Below are 15752 nucleotides of genomic sequence, written 5' to 3'. Positions count from 1 at the left end.
ACAGGAATTTTTCTCTGCATTTTGCGTCGTTTTACATTGCATACTCGTGATTTCTCAGAAAATTAAATCACAAGCGCATTGCCTATTTAATTCACACATGGTGTCTGGGAAGAGTTTTCAAACGAAGTGTTATGGATTTAACCCAAAGAGGTAACGTACTGTACAGTATTGACGGATCGTCTGGAAATAAAAGAAACTCTGGGTTTTCCGATGGGTAAGCATACAATGGATGACAGAAAAGTGGATTCCTCCACAATTAGGTGAGGCAAATAAAAAGATCAGTAATATGTTGCTGACAACGTTTAACTTAACAGCTCATGTTCCTAGGCACCCAGACGTCTTTAGAGATTTCTCGTGTCCTTTGTAACCATCCTGCCCACTAACTGTACCTGACCTGCAGCAAATGCTTTACTAAAAAGCATTAGATTTGTCCAGAACCAGTCGACCTGTCACTCCTGAAGCGTATTGCGCTCTGTTAGGAAACGGTTTCACTATTTTTAGCCGTGAAGGGGGAAGACGCACGCAATGCGCTCAGCTGAAGAAAATTCTTGCATCTAGAAAAATTCGGCTTTAGTTGCTCTTGTAGCACAACGCGCAGCGCGCTAGCTTGCAATTCAGGGAGGTGGTACAAACCAGAATAGAAATCACGCGGGGGTTAACGACTGTGGCTGGCCACTCAGTGTGTGGCGTTTGGGTTGTTTCTCACGCTGATTTAATCATATTCTGGACTGATACCCAACTTCTGCCTCAGAAAATACGGTGCACAAACAGTTGAAATACGGCCGCACGCAGATCAAAGTTTGAACAGTTCAGAGACAGGGGGCACATCCGGTTTTCCTCCTTCCTGACTGCTGCGTCGACAGGAAGAGTATTAGCCTGCTAAGCTAAATACACTATTAGACAAAAGAAAGACACTCCACCAACCAATTATCCGAATGGGACGGAAATCGATAGGTGTGATGTACATTCAATCCTGAAAATTACTTCCAAAATCTTTCCTTAAGAACTTACTTTATTTACTAGCGATTCATCAAGAACGTTAACACATTGAATCACACTATGTGAGCGTGGAAGTAGTTGTCAGTGGTAACTGAAGAAACAAATAAAAAAAATTTTTCTTCAAGAAATCGAAAATTTATTCCTAAAAGCCTTTTTAAAAAAAATAGTATGAGCTTTCGGGCTGAGAAAAAGTTTTAACAACTTATACAAACACATAACTATGGACCCCGTAAGAGGGATTGAAATGGTAGAAAACACTCACATTAAAAATTATTTGCCACCGAAAGTGCAACTTGTTTTTAAAAGAACTCTTACGGTGGAAGGGTGGCAACTTTATATTCTAAAAGACCATTGAAATAAAATCCATGAAATGCAGTTTTACATAAAATGTACCAACATGCTATACATATTACATATGCCACCTCGCAAGGTGATAGGCAAGATAAAAACATATTTCAGGAATTCGGCCTTTACACCTTAAGCAATAAATTCGTTAACACCGAATCCGACAAACATAACAGTCGCAGCTATTAACGTATGGCAGATTGACGGGGGGATTACTGAGCAACCCGAACCGGAGATTGCTCTAACCCGCCCCAACTCCACAAGGGAAAACGGACTACCCAATTCATAAATAACCACCTTCCCATGGGTGGGTTCAAATGGTTCAAATGGCTCTGAGCACTATGGGACTTAACATCTTAGGTCATCAGTCCCCTAGAACTTAGAACTACTTAAACCTAACTAACCTAAGGACTCCACACCCATCCATGCCCGAGGCAGGATTCGAACCTGCGACCGTAGCAGTCGCGCGGTTCCGAACTGAGCGCCTAGAACCGCGAGACCACCGCGGCCGGCTCCCATGGGTGGGCAAACGGAGAAGAATGGTGGGTGGGACGACCTCAAAACAAAGCGGCTGGTGACCTCACCAAAAAAACAAGAGGAATTTAACAAGTAAATGAAACAATATATCTCCAATCACTTAACTTCTAATAAACTGCGATTTCTGGCGAAGACCTGGCGCAGCACTTCCAACGCTCTCCCGAACCGTCCGCTACCAGCCGCTTCAACGGACGCAGGAAGGCGCGCCGATCTCCCGTCTCACGGCGTCACAGCTCGCCCTGGCCAGCCCGATGTCGTGGTTTGACTCCTGTTGCTCTCGTGTCTACCGCGATGCCACTACCCCTTTCTATAGGGCGCGGCCCACTGGACTCACGTGGGGACCTCACATGCGCCGACCCTCAGGGCGGACCAGTCATCTTGTGTCTCAGTGCACGACCAACCAACCGACTGATCCAAACGCCAATGACCGTTGTCCAAGCAACTCGAGCAGACTGGCGGCTTAACACATACTAGCACCCCGGACGACAGACAGACACTGACTGCCCCACACTGACCCGGCAGACCAACTGTCCAGACTCGCCCAGACTGCACCAACTGAGACTGACGTCTTTGCCGAGCTCTTAGCGCCCCTTAAATCCACGTGAACAGGTAACTTTTCCCCTTTCCCACCAGAGGGAGACACCAAAGCACCGATTGCCACAGCGGCTACTGCTTTACATTACGCGCTGCGGCGCGCTCTTCAAAACAGCCCGCGGGTATGGGTGTGTGTGTTTTCCTTAGCGTAAGTTAGTTTAAATTAGTTTAAGTAGTGTGTAAGTATAAGGCCCCATGACCTCAGCAGTTTGGTCCCTTAGGAATTCACACACACACACACACACACACACAGTTATTTCATCATTGTAGGAGTATGCGACAGCAATAATCACATAAAATGGAACACATATCAAAGATAAGGGTGCCCGAACAGTCGCATCAGTACATAGTGTCTCCAGCCTGTGGCAACGCAGTCGTTGAAATGTTCAAATGTGTGTGAAATCTTATGGGACAACTCCTAGGGTCAAAAGTCCTTAAGCTTACACACTACTTAACCTATATTATCCTAAGTACAAACACACACACCCATGACCGATGGAGGACTCGAAACTCCACCGGGACCAGCCGCATAGTCCATGACTGCAGCGCCCAGACCGCTTGGCTAATCCCGCGCGGCAACGCAGTCGTCTGTTCTCGAATGCAAACGAACATAAAAGTACCGAATGGCATACTGCGATAGGCTATCACGAGGATCTTGCACCTTAGTTGCAGTTCGGGAATTGTTCTTGCTGGTTTTGGAGAATGAGTCAGTTACTCCTTCACCGTATCCCACATGTTTTCAATTGGCAAGAGATGAGGTGATTTTGCTGGCTGGAATAATTGCACACCTCAGGAACTGCATTGTACTGCTTCAAAAGCACATCACCTTCCTTTCCAAGGAATGGAAATGGCACAGAGATAACAACCTATCATGCAATCTTTTTTTTTTGACATCATTTACTGCACGTTGAAGGTGTGGCAGTGGAACTTGTAGTCCCGTACCACCCTCTGACGGTGGAAGTTCAAGGTTGCTGAGAAGATGGGACACAACTACAGAGGTACTCGCAACAGGGACTTCATGATATGAGTGGCCATGTTGAAGCACGCATAATTAGTGGCCGTACCAGGCCCAGCATTAGACATGGTCAGTATCTGAGTCCTCGAGGATAGTAAGAACGAAAGGGTGACTGAGCCAGTGCTGGGCAGTTATTCTACCAATGTGTTGCAATCCAGTGACTGTATCGTGCAGGGTATCCACTTCGTTGCAGAGTAGCCTCACTTTCTCTCGAACGGACGTCTGGTCTCCTTGTGTAGGGTAACAATCCTCATGAGTGGAGCAGCATATAGGCTCTTCCAAAGCACCCTATTCTGCAGGTGCTGGAGAAAGAAGCCTGCAGAGGAGCCATAAGTGAGGAAAGGGTGGACAACCATCTGGTACAGTCGGAGACTGGCTCCTAGAGTAGTTCCCTGCTGCTGAAGAGCGGGTACAATGCTTTTATCAGCTTCTGCCCAATTTGGATGACGTATTATGTATGTCGATGGAAGAGCAGTTTTTTATCCATCAAGACACCTAGATAACTAGTATCCGTGGACCATGGCACCCAGACGTCAGTAATGTGATGTTATAGTGGAGGTTTAGGTGAAATTGAAGGGAATCAGTGTGCTCTGGTTAATTTAACCAAATTCGACTGCGAGTCTTATATGATATCCTTCAACACTATGAAACTTTGGGGCGGAACGTGTGTGTCATGGGTTTATGCACTCCAGAGCAAGGCACCCACCACGTGAACGTCGTACAGGTGTACATCTGATTCACGCATAGACAGAAACTTCAAAAATGGTTCAAATGGCTCTGAGCACTATGGGACTCAACATCTTAGGTCATAAGTCCCCTAGAACGTAGAACTACTTAAACCTAACTAACCTAAGGACATCACACACACCCATGCCCGAGGCAGGATTCGAACCTGCGACCGTAGCAGTCCCGCGGTTCCGGACTGCAGGGCCAGAACCGCTAGACCACCGCGGCCGGCAGACAGAAACTCGTCACTGACAGTGGAGCACCATTCCACACTCCAGCCGGCTCTTTGAGGACGCCATGCTTGGCGTGTCATGACGTCAGTAGTAGCCTCGCCAGAGTGCAGGTGCTGCTGCTAGTGGGTAGTTCCTCGGGAAACATGTCACCAGAATGTTTCCGTGAATGGTTCTTGGTCAGCCTGTGCTACCGTCATAAGACGACGATCTTGTCATGCGCCTGTACTAGACAGACATCCAGAAAATGACCGACATATTTGGGAAATTCCACAGACAACTGTTGGAAGCTGCGACACACATTCGATACACTGTGTCCAACATGTACAGCAACCCTTTGATAAGCCTGTCCATCATCCTGCATGGCCACAGTGCAATCCCATTCAGATGGCTTAGTTTGTCCAACACGACTATATGTACTCATCAGGAAAAAACAGTAGTATCCTAGAATGGATTTTGAAAATACTGTCCGGCCGCGGTGGCCCAGCGGTTCTAGGCGCTACAGTCTGGAAACGTGCTACCGCTACGGTCGCAGGTTCGAATCCTGCATCGGGCATGGATGTATGGGATATCCTTAGGTTAGTTAGGTTTAAGTAGTTCTAAGTTCTAGGGGACTGATGACCTCAGCAGTTAAGTCCCATAGTGCTCAGAGCCATTTGAACTACTTTGAAAATACTGTTCACCTCAAAACACAGCATAGTTACTACTTGCTCTGTCGAGGCAGATCTCCTGGGCGCCACCTGATGGTTAGTGACCATGACAAAAGAATCAGCAACACTACAAGCCCTCATTATGCAACTATGATACCCTCATCCCTCTAAAGACAGTTCTTGACGGTGATGATTTTTTTTCTGGCAGTGTACCATCTAATACTTTAAAAGCCTACAGTGTTGCTGTTGTTGTTGTTGTGGTCTTCAGTCCTGAGACTGGTTTCATGCAGCTCTCTATGCTACTCTATCTGTGCAAGCTTTTTCATCTCCCAGTACTTACTGCAACCTACATCCTTCTGAATCTGCTTAGTGTATTCATCTGTTGGTCTCCCTCTACGATTTTTACCCTCCACGCTGCCTCCAACGCTAAATTTTTGATCCCTTGATGCCTCAGAATATGTCCTACCAACCGGTCCCTTCTTCTTGTCAAGTTGTGCCACAAACTCCTCTTCTCCCCAATTCTAATCAATACCTCCTCATTAGTTATGTGATCTACCCATGTAATCTTCAGTATTCTTCTGTAGCACCACATTTCGAAAGCTTCTATTCTCTTCTTGTCCAAACAGTCTTCTTAATCCATACATATTATTGAATATCGATGTATCTGTGTGTGGTTTCTGTTCCTAAACCATTTGACCAGCTTCAGCCAAACTTGATACACATATCCCTATCTGTCAGGCAACAGTAGGTGCGAGAGTAATAGCCACCTACCAATCATAGATCAGGAGATATGACGTCAGTAACAACGAAAAGTCCGCAGCTCTTGGTCTTGCGGTCGTGTTCTCGCGTCCCGCGCACGGGGTCCCAGGTGCGATTCTCTGCGGGGTCAGATATTTTCTCTGCCTCGTGATGACTGGGTGTTGTGTGTTCTTCATCATCATTGACGCGCAAAGTCGCCGAAGTGGCAACAACTAAAAAGAACTTGCAATACGGCGGCCGAACTTCCCCGCATGGGACCTCACGGCCAAAAATGTCATGCCATCATCATCATCACTTCTGTATTCGCAATAAATTTCTCAGACTGTATCCACAGATGCCGCTAAATTCACATACATAATTATGTCATGCTACCACACAAAGCTGAGGAGATACGTCATAAACACTTTTATGCATGATAAACTGCACATCGTATATGATGTATAAATTTTTTACTTCTTTGCTACTGACTCTATTCGGAACACATTTTGCAGACTAACTCACATATGCTGCCGAATGTACCTAGAAAAATATATCATTACATGACACATATATCATGACACAGGACGTCATGAACACTGAGAGGCGTGAAAAATGTTGTACCGCACATGAAGTTTTAACACAGTTATTCTTCACTACTAAGAATTTCCTAGAGTTAAGTCACCTTAAGAAAATCCCAGCCACCAGACAGTCTCCGTCAGAATCCAACTGCGAAGCACAAACGGCTGTCTGTAGAGCTATGTAGAGGCCTTGACATAGAGACTTTTACAGAATCATATGGTAAACGAAAGAAAACAATTCCGCCAGTCGTACAGAAAGCCTATCATTTCCTAACTTCGTTACTGCACTTATATATTTGTACACTATTCATTTCTTTTGAACGATTGTTTCATAGTTTCAAAGGCAGTTTCACGAATTCACGGTAAAGATTTTTTTATACTGCACTAGAAAGAAAGTTAACTTCTTGTTTCTTTTCTAATAGCAAGTTGGGGAAATGGCCATCTGGGTGATGCTATTAATGTGATAGCAACTAGATGATATAGTGGTTATTATTAGTTGTTACTACAACTATATCATCTAGTTGTTATTACATTATATTGCGATAAAGGCCATTAAAATTTATAACAGACATTACAATACGCTGTGTCGCCCTCACCTGACGGTGTTGGGTCTCACGAGTGACAAAATTTCAGCTCTCACGCATCGTGGAGAGCCGTGCACCAGGGTACCCGGCAGGACAGTATGTGGTCGGCTTCTGGGGCTGGCGCGACCGCACGGTGGTTACCTTGGCAGACACCGGCAGCGACATCCTGCCGCCGATGCTGGTGCCGGAGTACGGGGACCTACCCATCTCGCTATCGCTGGGGGTGTTTGGCATGCCAGGAGCCACCGCGTACTTCGGACTGCTCGACATCTGCGACCCTAAGCCTGGAGAGACGCTGGTCGTCAGTGGCGCAGCAGGCGCTGTAGGGTCCATAGTCGGGCAGATAGCTCGCATCAAGGGCTGCAAGGTCATCGGCATCGCTGGCTCCGACGCAAAGGTAATCCTGCAACTACCCACGCTCACTCGTCCGCTGTCTCTCCCTGCCTGAAGGGCGTTTCACAGAGATTAGATTAGATTAGATTAGATTAGTACTTGTTCCATAGATCATGGATACAACACTTCGTAATGATGTGGAACGTGTCAGGTTAATAAAAGCTGTCTATACAGGATATTACATTACACAAAATATTATATGACACTCAATTTTTTTTTTTGTGGTGGTTGGGAAATTACCCACTTACTATATCCAAAAATTCATCTAATGAGTAGAAGGAGTTGACGTTAAGAAATTCTTTTAATTTCCTTTTAAATGCTATATGGCTATGTGTTAGACTTCTGATGCTATTAAGTAAGCGACCAAAGACTTTTGTGGCAGCATAATTTACCCCCTCCTGAGCCAAAGTTAAATTTAACCTTGAGTAGTGAAGATCATCCTTTCACCTAGTGTTGTAGCCATGTACACTGCTATTACTTTTGAATTCGTTGGGATTGTTAATTAAAAATTTCATAAGTGAATATATATATATATATATATATTGTGCGGCTACAGTGAAGATCTCGATCTCTTTAAATAAGTGTCTGCAGGATGATCTTGGATGAGCTCCAGTAATTATTCTGATTACACGCTTTTGTGCAATGAACACTCTTTTACTCAATGATGAGCTACCCCAGAAAATGATGCCATACGAAAGCAGGGAAGGAAAATAGGCGTGGTAAGCTAATTTACTCATATGTATATCGCCAAAATTTGCAATGACCCTGATAGCGTAAGTAGCTGAACTCAAACGTTTCAGCAGATCCTCAGTGTGTTTTTTCCAGTTCAACCCCTCATCAATGCATAGACCTAGAAATTTTGAATATTCTACCTTAGCTACCGATTTCTGATCGAAGTCTATATTTATCAATGGTGTCATTCCATTTACAGTGTGGAACTGTATATACTGTGTTTTGTCAAACTTTAATGAGAGCCCATATGCAGAGAACCACTTAATGATTTTCTGAAAAACATCGTTTACAATTTCACCAGTTAATTCTTGTCTGTTGGGTGTGATAGCTGTACATGTATCATTGGCAAAAAATACAAGCTTTGCATCTTTGTGAATATAGAATAGCAAGTCATTAATATATATTAAGAACAGCAGAGGACCCACAAGACCGAACCTTGTGCACCCCATTCTTGATTGCTCCCCAGTTTGTGAAATCACCAGTTTTTTTGCATATCATATGAACTGTTTATTTCAAATTTCTGCACTCTTCCATTTAGGTGTGATTTAAACCATCTGAGCACTGTCCCATTCATACCACAGTACTTGAGCTTATCTAGAAGTATTCCATGATTTACACAATCAAAAGACTTTGATGGATCACAAAAAATCCCAATGGGTGACTTCCGGTTGCTCAGAGCATTTAATATTTCATTAGTGAAAGTATATATAGCATTTTCCATTGAAAACCCCTTCTGGAAACCAAACTGATATTTTGTTAAACTTTATTTTTTTGCAAAGGTGTGAAGATACTCTACAATACATTACTTTTTCAAGAATTTGGATTTTATTTTTTACTGTTTTGATTGTTGTTTGCTGCCGTTCACAAGTGACATTCCATCTAACTACTAAGCCATGTTGCGTTTTCACAACATGAAATTGTACATACTCAGAACATTATGCTTATTTGATTCATCTTTATTTTAACAAAATTTAGCCATCTTGCAGCTCTAAAAACTTGCAAACTTAAAACCAATTGGTGTTGTTTTGGTCTCCAGTCCTGAGACTGGTTTGATGCAGGTCTCCATGCTACTCTATCCTCTGCAAGCTTCTTCATCTCCCAGTACCTACTACAACCTACATCCTTCTGAAAGTGCTTAGTGTATTCATCTCTTGGTCTTCCTCTACGATTTTTTACCCTCCACGCTGCCTTCCAATACTAAGTTGGTGATCCCTTGATGCCTCAGAATATTCTCTACCAAACGATCCCTTCTACTAGTCAAGTTGTGCCACAAATTTCTCTTCTCTCCAATTCGATTCAATACCTCCTCATTAGTTATGTGATTTACGCATCTAATCTTCAGCATTCTTCTGTAGCACCACATTTCGAAAGCTTCTATTCTCTTCTTGTCTAAACTAATTATCGTCCATGTTTCACTTCCATACACGGCTACACTCCATACAAATACTTTCAGGAACGACTTCCTGACACTTAAATCTATACTCGATGTTAACAAATTTCTCTTCTTCAGAAATTCTTTCCTTGCCATTGTCTACATTTTATATCCTCTCTGTTTCGACCGTCATCAGTTATTTTGCTCCCCAAATAGCAAAACTCCTTGACTACTTTAAGTGTCTCATTTCCTAATCTAATTCCCTCAGCATCACCAGATTTAATTCAACTACATTCCATTATTCTCGTTTTGCTTTTGTTGATGTCCGTCTTATATCCTCCTTTCAAGACACTGTCCATTCCGTTCAGCTGCTCTTCCAGGCCCTTTGTTGTCTCTGACAGGATTACAATATCAGCGGCGAACCTCAAAGTTTTTATTTCTTCTCCATGGATTTTAATTCCAACTCCGAATTTTTCTTTTGTTTCCTTTACTGCTTGCTCAATATACAGATGGAATAACATTGGGGATAGACTACAAACCTGTCTCACTCCCTTCTAAACCACTGATTCCTTTCGCTCCCTGTATTTGAACCCTCCCACCTTCAGAATTTGAAAGAGAGTATTCCAGTCAACATTGTCAATAGTTTTCTATAAGGCTACAAATGCTATAAACGTAAGTTTGCTTTTTCTTAATCTATCTTCCATGACAAATCGTAGAATCAGTATTGCCTCACGTGTTCCAACATTTCTATGGAATCCAAACTGATCTTCTCCGAGGTCGGTTTCTACCAGTTTTTCCATTCCGCCAATTAAGGTATGGAATACTTAAAATTAAAAAGATAGAAAATAGAACATTAGAAATATGAAAACGTGTTTAGAACGCACTACTGGTGGTGTCCTGCAGAGATGGTTTCAGAAAGTAATTGAGTCCCTCATTCTTGGACGGCCACCACCTTATCTACAACAGCACGCAATCTTAACTTGAAGATCTGAGCAATACTTTGAGCCACACGGTGTGAGTCAGCATCTACTTTAGGATACGTTACAAGACAGCCTATGCTGTCATCTATTTCTACGTTTTTCTCACAATCAAGTAGTAACGTCTTATAACACCTTATATGGGCAGATAAGCTAAGGAATGAGGAGCACCTCCAGAGAATAGGAAAGGAATTGAATATGTGGAAAACACTGGTGACACGAAGGGACAGTTAAGACACCTGAGGATAACTCACATAGTAGAGGGCGCTGTAGAGGGTAAGAACTACGGAGGAAAACAGAAATTGGAATATACCTAACAAATAAATGAGGACATAGGTTGCAAGGCTGCCAGTCCTACTCTCTTGAGGGATGCTCTGGATACTTTCCTAGATCATGTTACTTATCTGCATCCAAATATTAAGTTTATGAAGGAAATTGAAAAGTACAGAAAACTAAGGAAATAGAAAAGCACGGAAAACTTCTGTTTCTAGATGTATTGGTGTAGAAGGGGGATAATGGGACATTAGGACACAGTGTTTATCGTACTCCTAATCGTATGGACCGATATCTTCGTGCATCAAGTTGTCATCAACCATGCCAACGCAAAGGGGTTCCACGTATATTGATAAGAAGAGCTTATGCCATCTCAGTTGTAGTTTGACTCAAGAACTGGACCACTTAACTACAGTGCTCGAGCAGAATGGTTATAAAGACAATTATATCCGTCATGCTCGACGGATTGGACATCCGTGGGAACCAACATAAGATACAAGCAAATCGGTGGCGTTTCTACCTTTCACAGATAGCATATATCCAAAAATAGAAACAATTTTAAAATGGTTCGATATTAAAAGTGTATTCCGTCCTCTAACTAAGACTAGCGCGCTGCTTGGTTCAGTAAAGGACGATCCGTGTTTGAGGAATCTCGGTGTCTACAAAATTCCCTGCCATTGCAAGAAAGTGTGTATTGGACAAATGATTGACACTTGTAGCACCACCACCATGTGCGTTTATTTCAGCCATAAAAATATGCGGTTGTGCAAAACTGGCTTATTGGAACACAAAATGTTGAGCGATGAGACACAAGTGGGTGCCCTGCGTCGCATTACCGAAGCTATTGAAATATGGCTATCTGACAATGCTATACACAAAGATGAAGTATCCTTTAAGAAATACTTGGAACCCTCTTATGTTTGACATTAAAAATGAACGGTCTTAGTTTTCGTCATCAGAAGATGTCAGCAGAGTTAGATATCGATGTACGGTTTCCGCGAGTTTTCACCATCGGTGCCCTGCTTGGGCTAAAGGGCAGTGACGTTCGCGCACGCGCTGTGGTCCTACGAGTGGTGTACAAAGCAGCCGCCACTGCCGTTTCATTTGTTTCAGCGAGTTAGCGCAACGGCTTACCCAACTGAACATAGCGGCCTCGTATCCCGCTCAAATATTGTGTTGAGATGTCGACATGTTCCGGCTGGAGACCCGATATGAATATCATCAATGCAACCTTGCAGATTGTCAATAATTAGAAAACAACCATGCCCCTTACGGGATGACATATCTGCTAGAATTAAATATATATAATATACACTACTGGCCATTAAAATTGCTACACCACGAAGATGACGTGCTACAGCCACCAAATTTAACCAACAGGAAGGACATGCCGTGATAAGCAAATTATAAGCTTTTCAGTGCATTCACAAAAGTTTGGCGCCGGTGGCAATACCTACAACGTGCTGACAGGAAAGTTTCCAACTGATTTCTCACACACACACACACACACAGCAGTTGACTGGCGTTGCTTGCTGAAACGTTATTGTGATGTTTCGTGTAAGGAGGAGATATGCGTACCATCACGTTCCGACTTTGATAAAGGTCGGATTGCAGCCTATCACGACTGCAGTTTATCGTATCGCGACATTACTGCTCGCGTTGGTCGAGATCCAGTGACTGTTAGCAGAATATGGAATCGGTGTGTTCAGGAGGGTAATACGGAACGCCGTGCTGGATCCCAACGGACCCGTATCACTAGCAGCCCAGATGACAGGCATCTTAGTCGCATGGCTGTAACGGATCGTGCAGCCACGTCTCGATCCCCGAGTCAACAGATGGGGACGTTTGCAAGACAACAACCACCGGCACGAACAGTTCGACGACGTATGCAGTAGCATGGACTATCAGCTAGGGGACCATGGCTGCGGTTACCCTTGATGCTGCATCACAGACAGGAACGCCTGCGATGGTGTACTTAACGACGAACCTAGGTGCACGGATGGCAAAATGACATTTTATGGATGAATCCAGGTTCTGTTTACAGCATCATGATGGTCGCTCCCGTGTTTGGCGACATCGCGGTGAACGCACATTGGAAGTGTGTATTCGTCATCGCCATACTGGCGTATCACGCGGCGTGATGGTATGGGGTGCCGTTGGTTACACGTCTCGGTCACCTCTTGTTGGCATTGACGGCTCTTTGAACAGTGGACGTTGCATATCAGATGTGTTACTATCCGTGGCTCAAACCTTCATTCGATCCCTGCGACACCCTATATTTCAGCAGGATAATGCACGACCGCATGGTGCAGGTCCTGTACGGGCCTTTTTGGATACAGAAAATGTTCGATTGCTGCCCTGGCCAGCACATTCTCTAGATCTCTCACCAACTGAAAACGTCTGGATGATGGCGGCCGAGCAACTGGCTCGTCACAACACGCCAGTCACTACTCTTGATGAACTGTGGTATCGTGCTGAAGCTGCATGGGCAGCTGTACTTGCACACGCCATCCAAACTCTTTTTGAATCTATGCCGAGGCGTACCAAGGCCGTTATTATGGCCAGAGGTGGTTGTTCTGAGTATTGATTTCTCAGGATCTACGCACCCAAATTGTGTGAAAATGTGATGACATGTCAGTTCTAGTATAATATATTTGTCCAATGAATACCCATTTATCACCTGCATTTCTTCTTGGTGTAGCAATTTTAGTGGCCAGTAGTGAAAATAAGATCATAAGGACGGCTGTAGGTGTTTCATTCCGTTATAGTAGTGAATGGCCTTGGGGACCCAAGAGCTCCAGTGAGAAGAGTGGACATACATAATGTTTGTGAATTGAGTTGCACCTTATACTGCGTTTCTGGTCGCAGGTGAAGTGGCTGAAGGAGGAGCTGGGTTTCGACGAGGCGATCAACTACAAGACGTCGGACGTGGAGAAGGCGGTAGCGGCGGCAGCGCCCTCAGGCGTGGACGCCTACTTCGACAACGTGGGCGGCGCCGTGAGCCAAGCCGTGCTGAGCAACATGCGGCCCCGCGGCCGCGTCTGCCTCTGCGGCAGCATCTCGACGTACAACCAGGAGAGCGTCCCCACGGCGCCCGTCGCCGGGACGCAGGTGCAGGACCGCCAGCTCAGGATGGAGTGGATCAAGATGAGTTCCCGATGGGGACGCCAGGACGGCGCCTTCGCGGAGATGGCACAGTGGATCAGGGAGGGCAAGCTCAAGTACAGGGAGACGGTGACCGAAGGCTTCGAGAAGACGCCGGAGGCCTTCGTCGGTATGATGAAGGGGGAGAACATTGGCAAGGCGGTCGTTAAAGTGTAACACGGCGCCGCTTCCCCGAATGTGAGCTGCCTCAGCTCGCTCTATGTCAACAGCTTAGTGACCGTAAAAATTAAGAGACACGTTTGTTGCATCGAAAGTGCACTGATCGGAAAAGCTATATCTGGCAAATGAAAGCTGGTACTTTTCTCTGACGTACCACAAGTCATCCTGAATATACAGTACCACAGTCGCTGATATGCGGTAGGGAGCTGATGTTGAGTGGAAAGATACCGAGCCATAATAAATTTATTAACGGTTCTAAAAACTCTAATGAATTCATTTTCGAAGCAAAAACCCAAGAATAGAATTCACCCAGAAGACTAAATTCCAATAAGCGACTGATGGTAAACATCTCAGAAGGGCATCAGTATAAAATCACTGAAACATGGTAATCAAGGGAATGTGGGATTCGGGGCCGTAATCAGTTACTATTAGTTGCCTTTTACAGTTACACACATTGCACACATTTCTCTTTAAAACAGAAACCACAGACTCAACAATAAATAAAAAATACCACACCTGTGTAAATAATAGTGTTTTCAGTGCATTACAATGTACCAAATCACCAGAAAATATAGATACATATAATTTTTAAAATTTTATTGCCAAGAATAGCAATAAAATTAAGACTTTTTAAGAACTCGCTGCAATTACAACTTACAGGTATTGAAATATTAAAAGGTAAGAGGCCACAAACACAGCAGAAGTTATCAGACGCCAAGAATGGCAGTAAATAAGGTTTTAAGGCTTTCTGCTAAAATACAAACATCGATTTATTTTTTTTAAAGCAAATAACCGCAATCACGACCATAGGCCCTACACACTACGAACTCCAATTATATAAAAAATTTAGAAACCCGCCAGAAAACAGCAAATACAAGCAAAGTTTAATTAAAAGAAACAAGCAACTCAACACCAAACGGGTAAAATAAGATGATCGTAACCTTGTAGCACAACCCTTACACTGCTAGATTTATTCCATAAGGCGAGCGGAACCATTAACTAGACATATATTCCTTTAGTGTAGGCATTACAAGGTATGGAAGTAAATAATAGAATAATAAAGCTCAAGGGTCAGTCACAGACGTTGCTCCAGGAATCAACCTCTGAGACGTCTGTCAACAAACACTTTCGCGAATGATGAGATAGGCAGCGAAGAGTTGCATTGACTTCACAAGTTTACTAGTGGCAGTCTAATGAATGACTAATGATAATCTGGCTGAAGCTACCTGACGTCCAATAAACCAGATGCGAGAATGGAACAACCCGCCAAAGCTGGAACTGGCGGACTGCACTTCGCCCCCAGAATAGTGTGCTTAGAGCGCCTGGAACGAGAAAGGAATCACTACCACCGGAGTAGAAGAGTCATAAACGTCCTACAATCAAGAAAGCTGACAAAACTACACTCCCTACCGGACAGCAGTGGCAAGGCGAAGAAATGTACACTGCCGTTACATACACTAACCCCCAGGGCAGGCAACTGGGGCGTTAGCGGCCACCGGGCAGGAAAAATACAGCTGGTTGAACTTAACAATTTGTAACAAGCTGAACGCAGTAAATAGTAATAAGAAGTCGAGGAAACCTGATCAGATCCGCCTTCCCCAAGCACTCCAACCGCAGCTCTTTGCCTTGGCAAAACTACAGGCAGGAACACGAACCCAAGTCACTGGAGAATCACAAGATGTCAC

At 44.2% G+C, this 15752-nt stretch overlaps 1 protein-coding gene across 1 annotated transcript; it reads left to right on the top strand.

Moving 5' to 3' along the window:
- The first annotated feature begins 7171 nt into the window (after positions 1–7171).
- On the top strand, positions 7172–14077 carry LOC126137090 (prostaglandin reductase 1-like). The gene is made up of 2 exons (XM_049915213.1): positions 7172–7393; positions 13612–14077. The coding sequence occupies exons 1-2, from the start codon at positions 7172–7174 to the stop codon at positions 14062–14064; spliced, it is 675 nt and encodes a 224-aa protein (XP_049771170.1). The 3' UTR covers positions 14065–14077.
- The last annotated feature ends 1675 nt before the right edge of the window (positions 14078–15752 follow it).

This window comes from Schistocerca cancellata, chromosome 1 (genome assembly GCF_023864275.1).
Source record: "Schistocerca cancellata isolate TAMUIC-IGC-003103 chromosome 1, iqSchCanc2.1, whole genome shotgun sequence".
NCBI classification, from domain to species: Eukaryota; Metazoa; Arthropoda; class Insecta; order Orthoptera; family Acrididae; genus Schistocerca; species Schistocerca cancellata.
This window is presented reverse-complemented; position numbering and strand designations above follow the sequence as displayed.

Coding starts and splice junctions, on each gene's coding strand:
- LOC126137090 (XM_049915213.1), top strand. CDS start 7,172: ATGCTGGTGCCGGAGTACGGGGACCTACCCATCTCGCTATCGCTGGGG. Junction 7,394..13,611: donor TCGCTGGCTCCGACGCAAAG/GTAATCCTGCAA, acceptor TTCTGGTCGCAG/GTGAAGTGGCTGAAGGAGGA.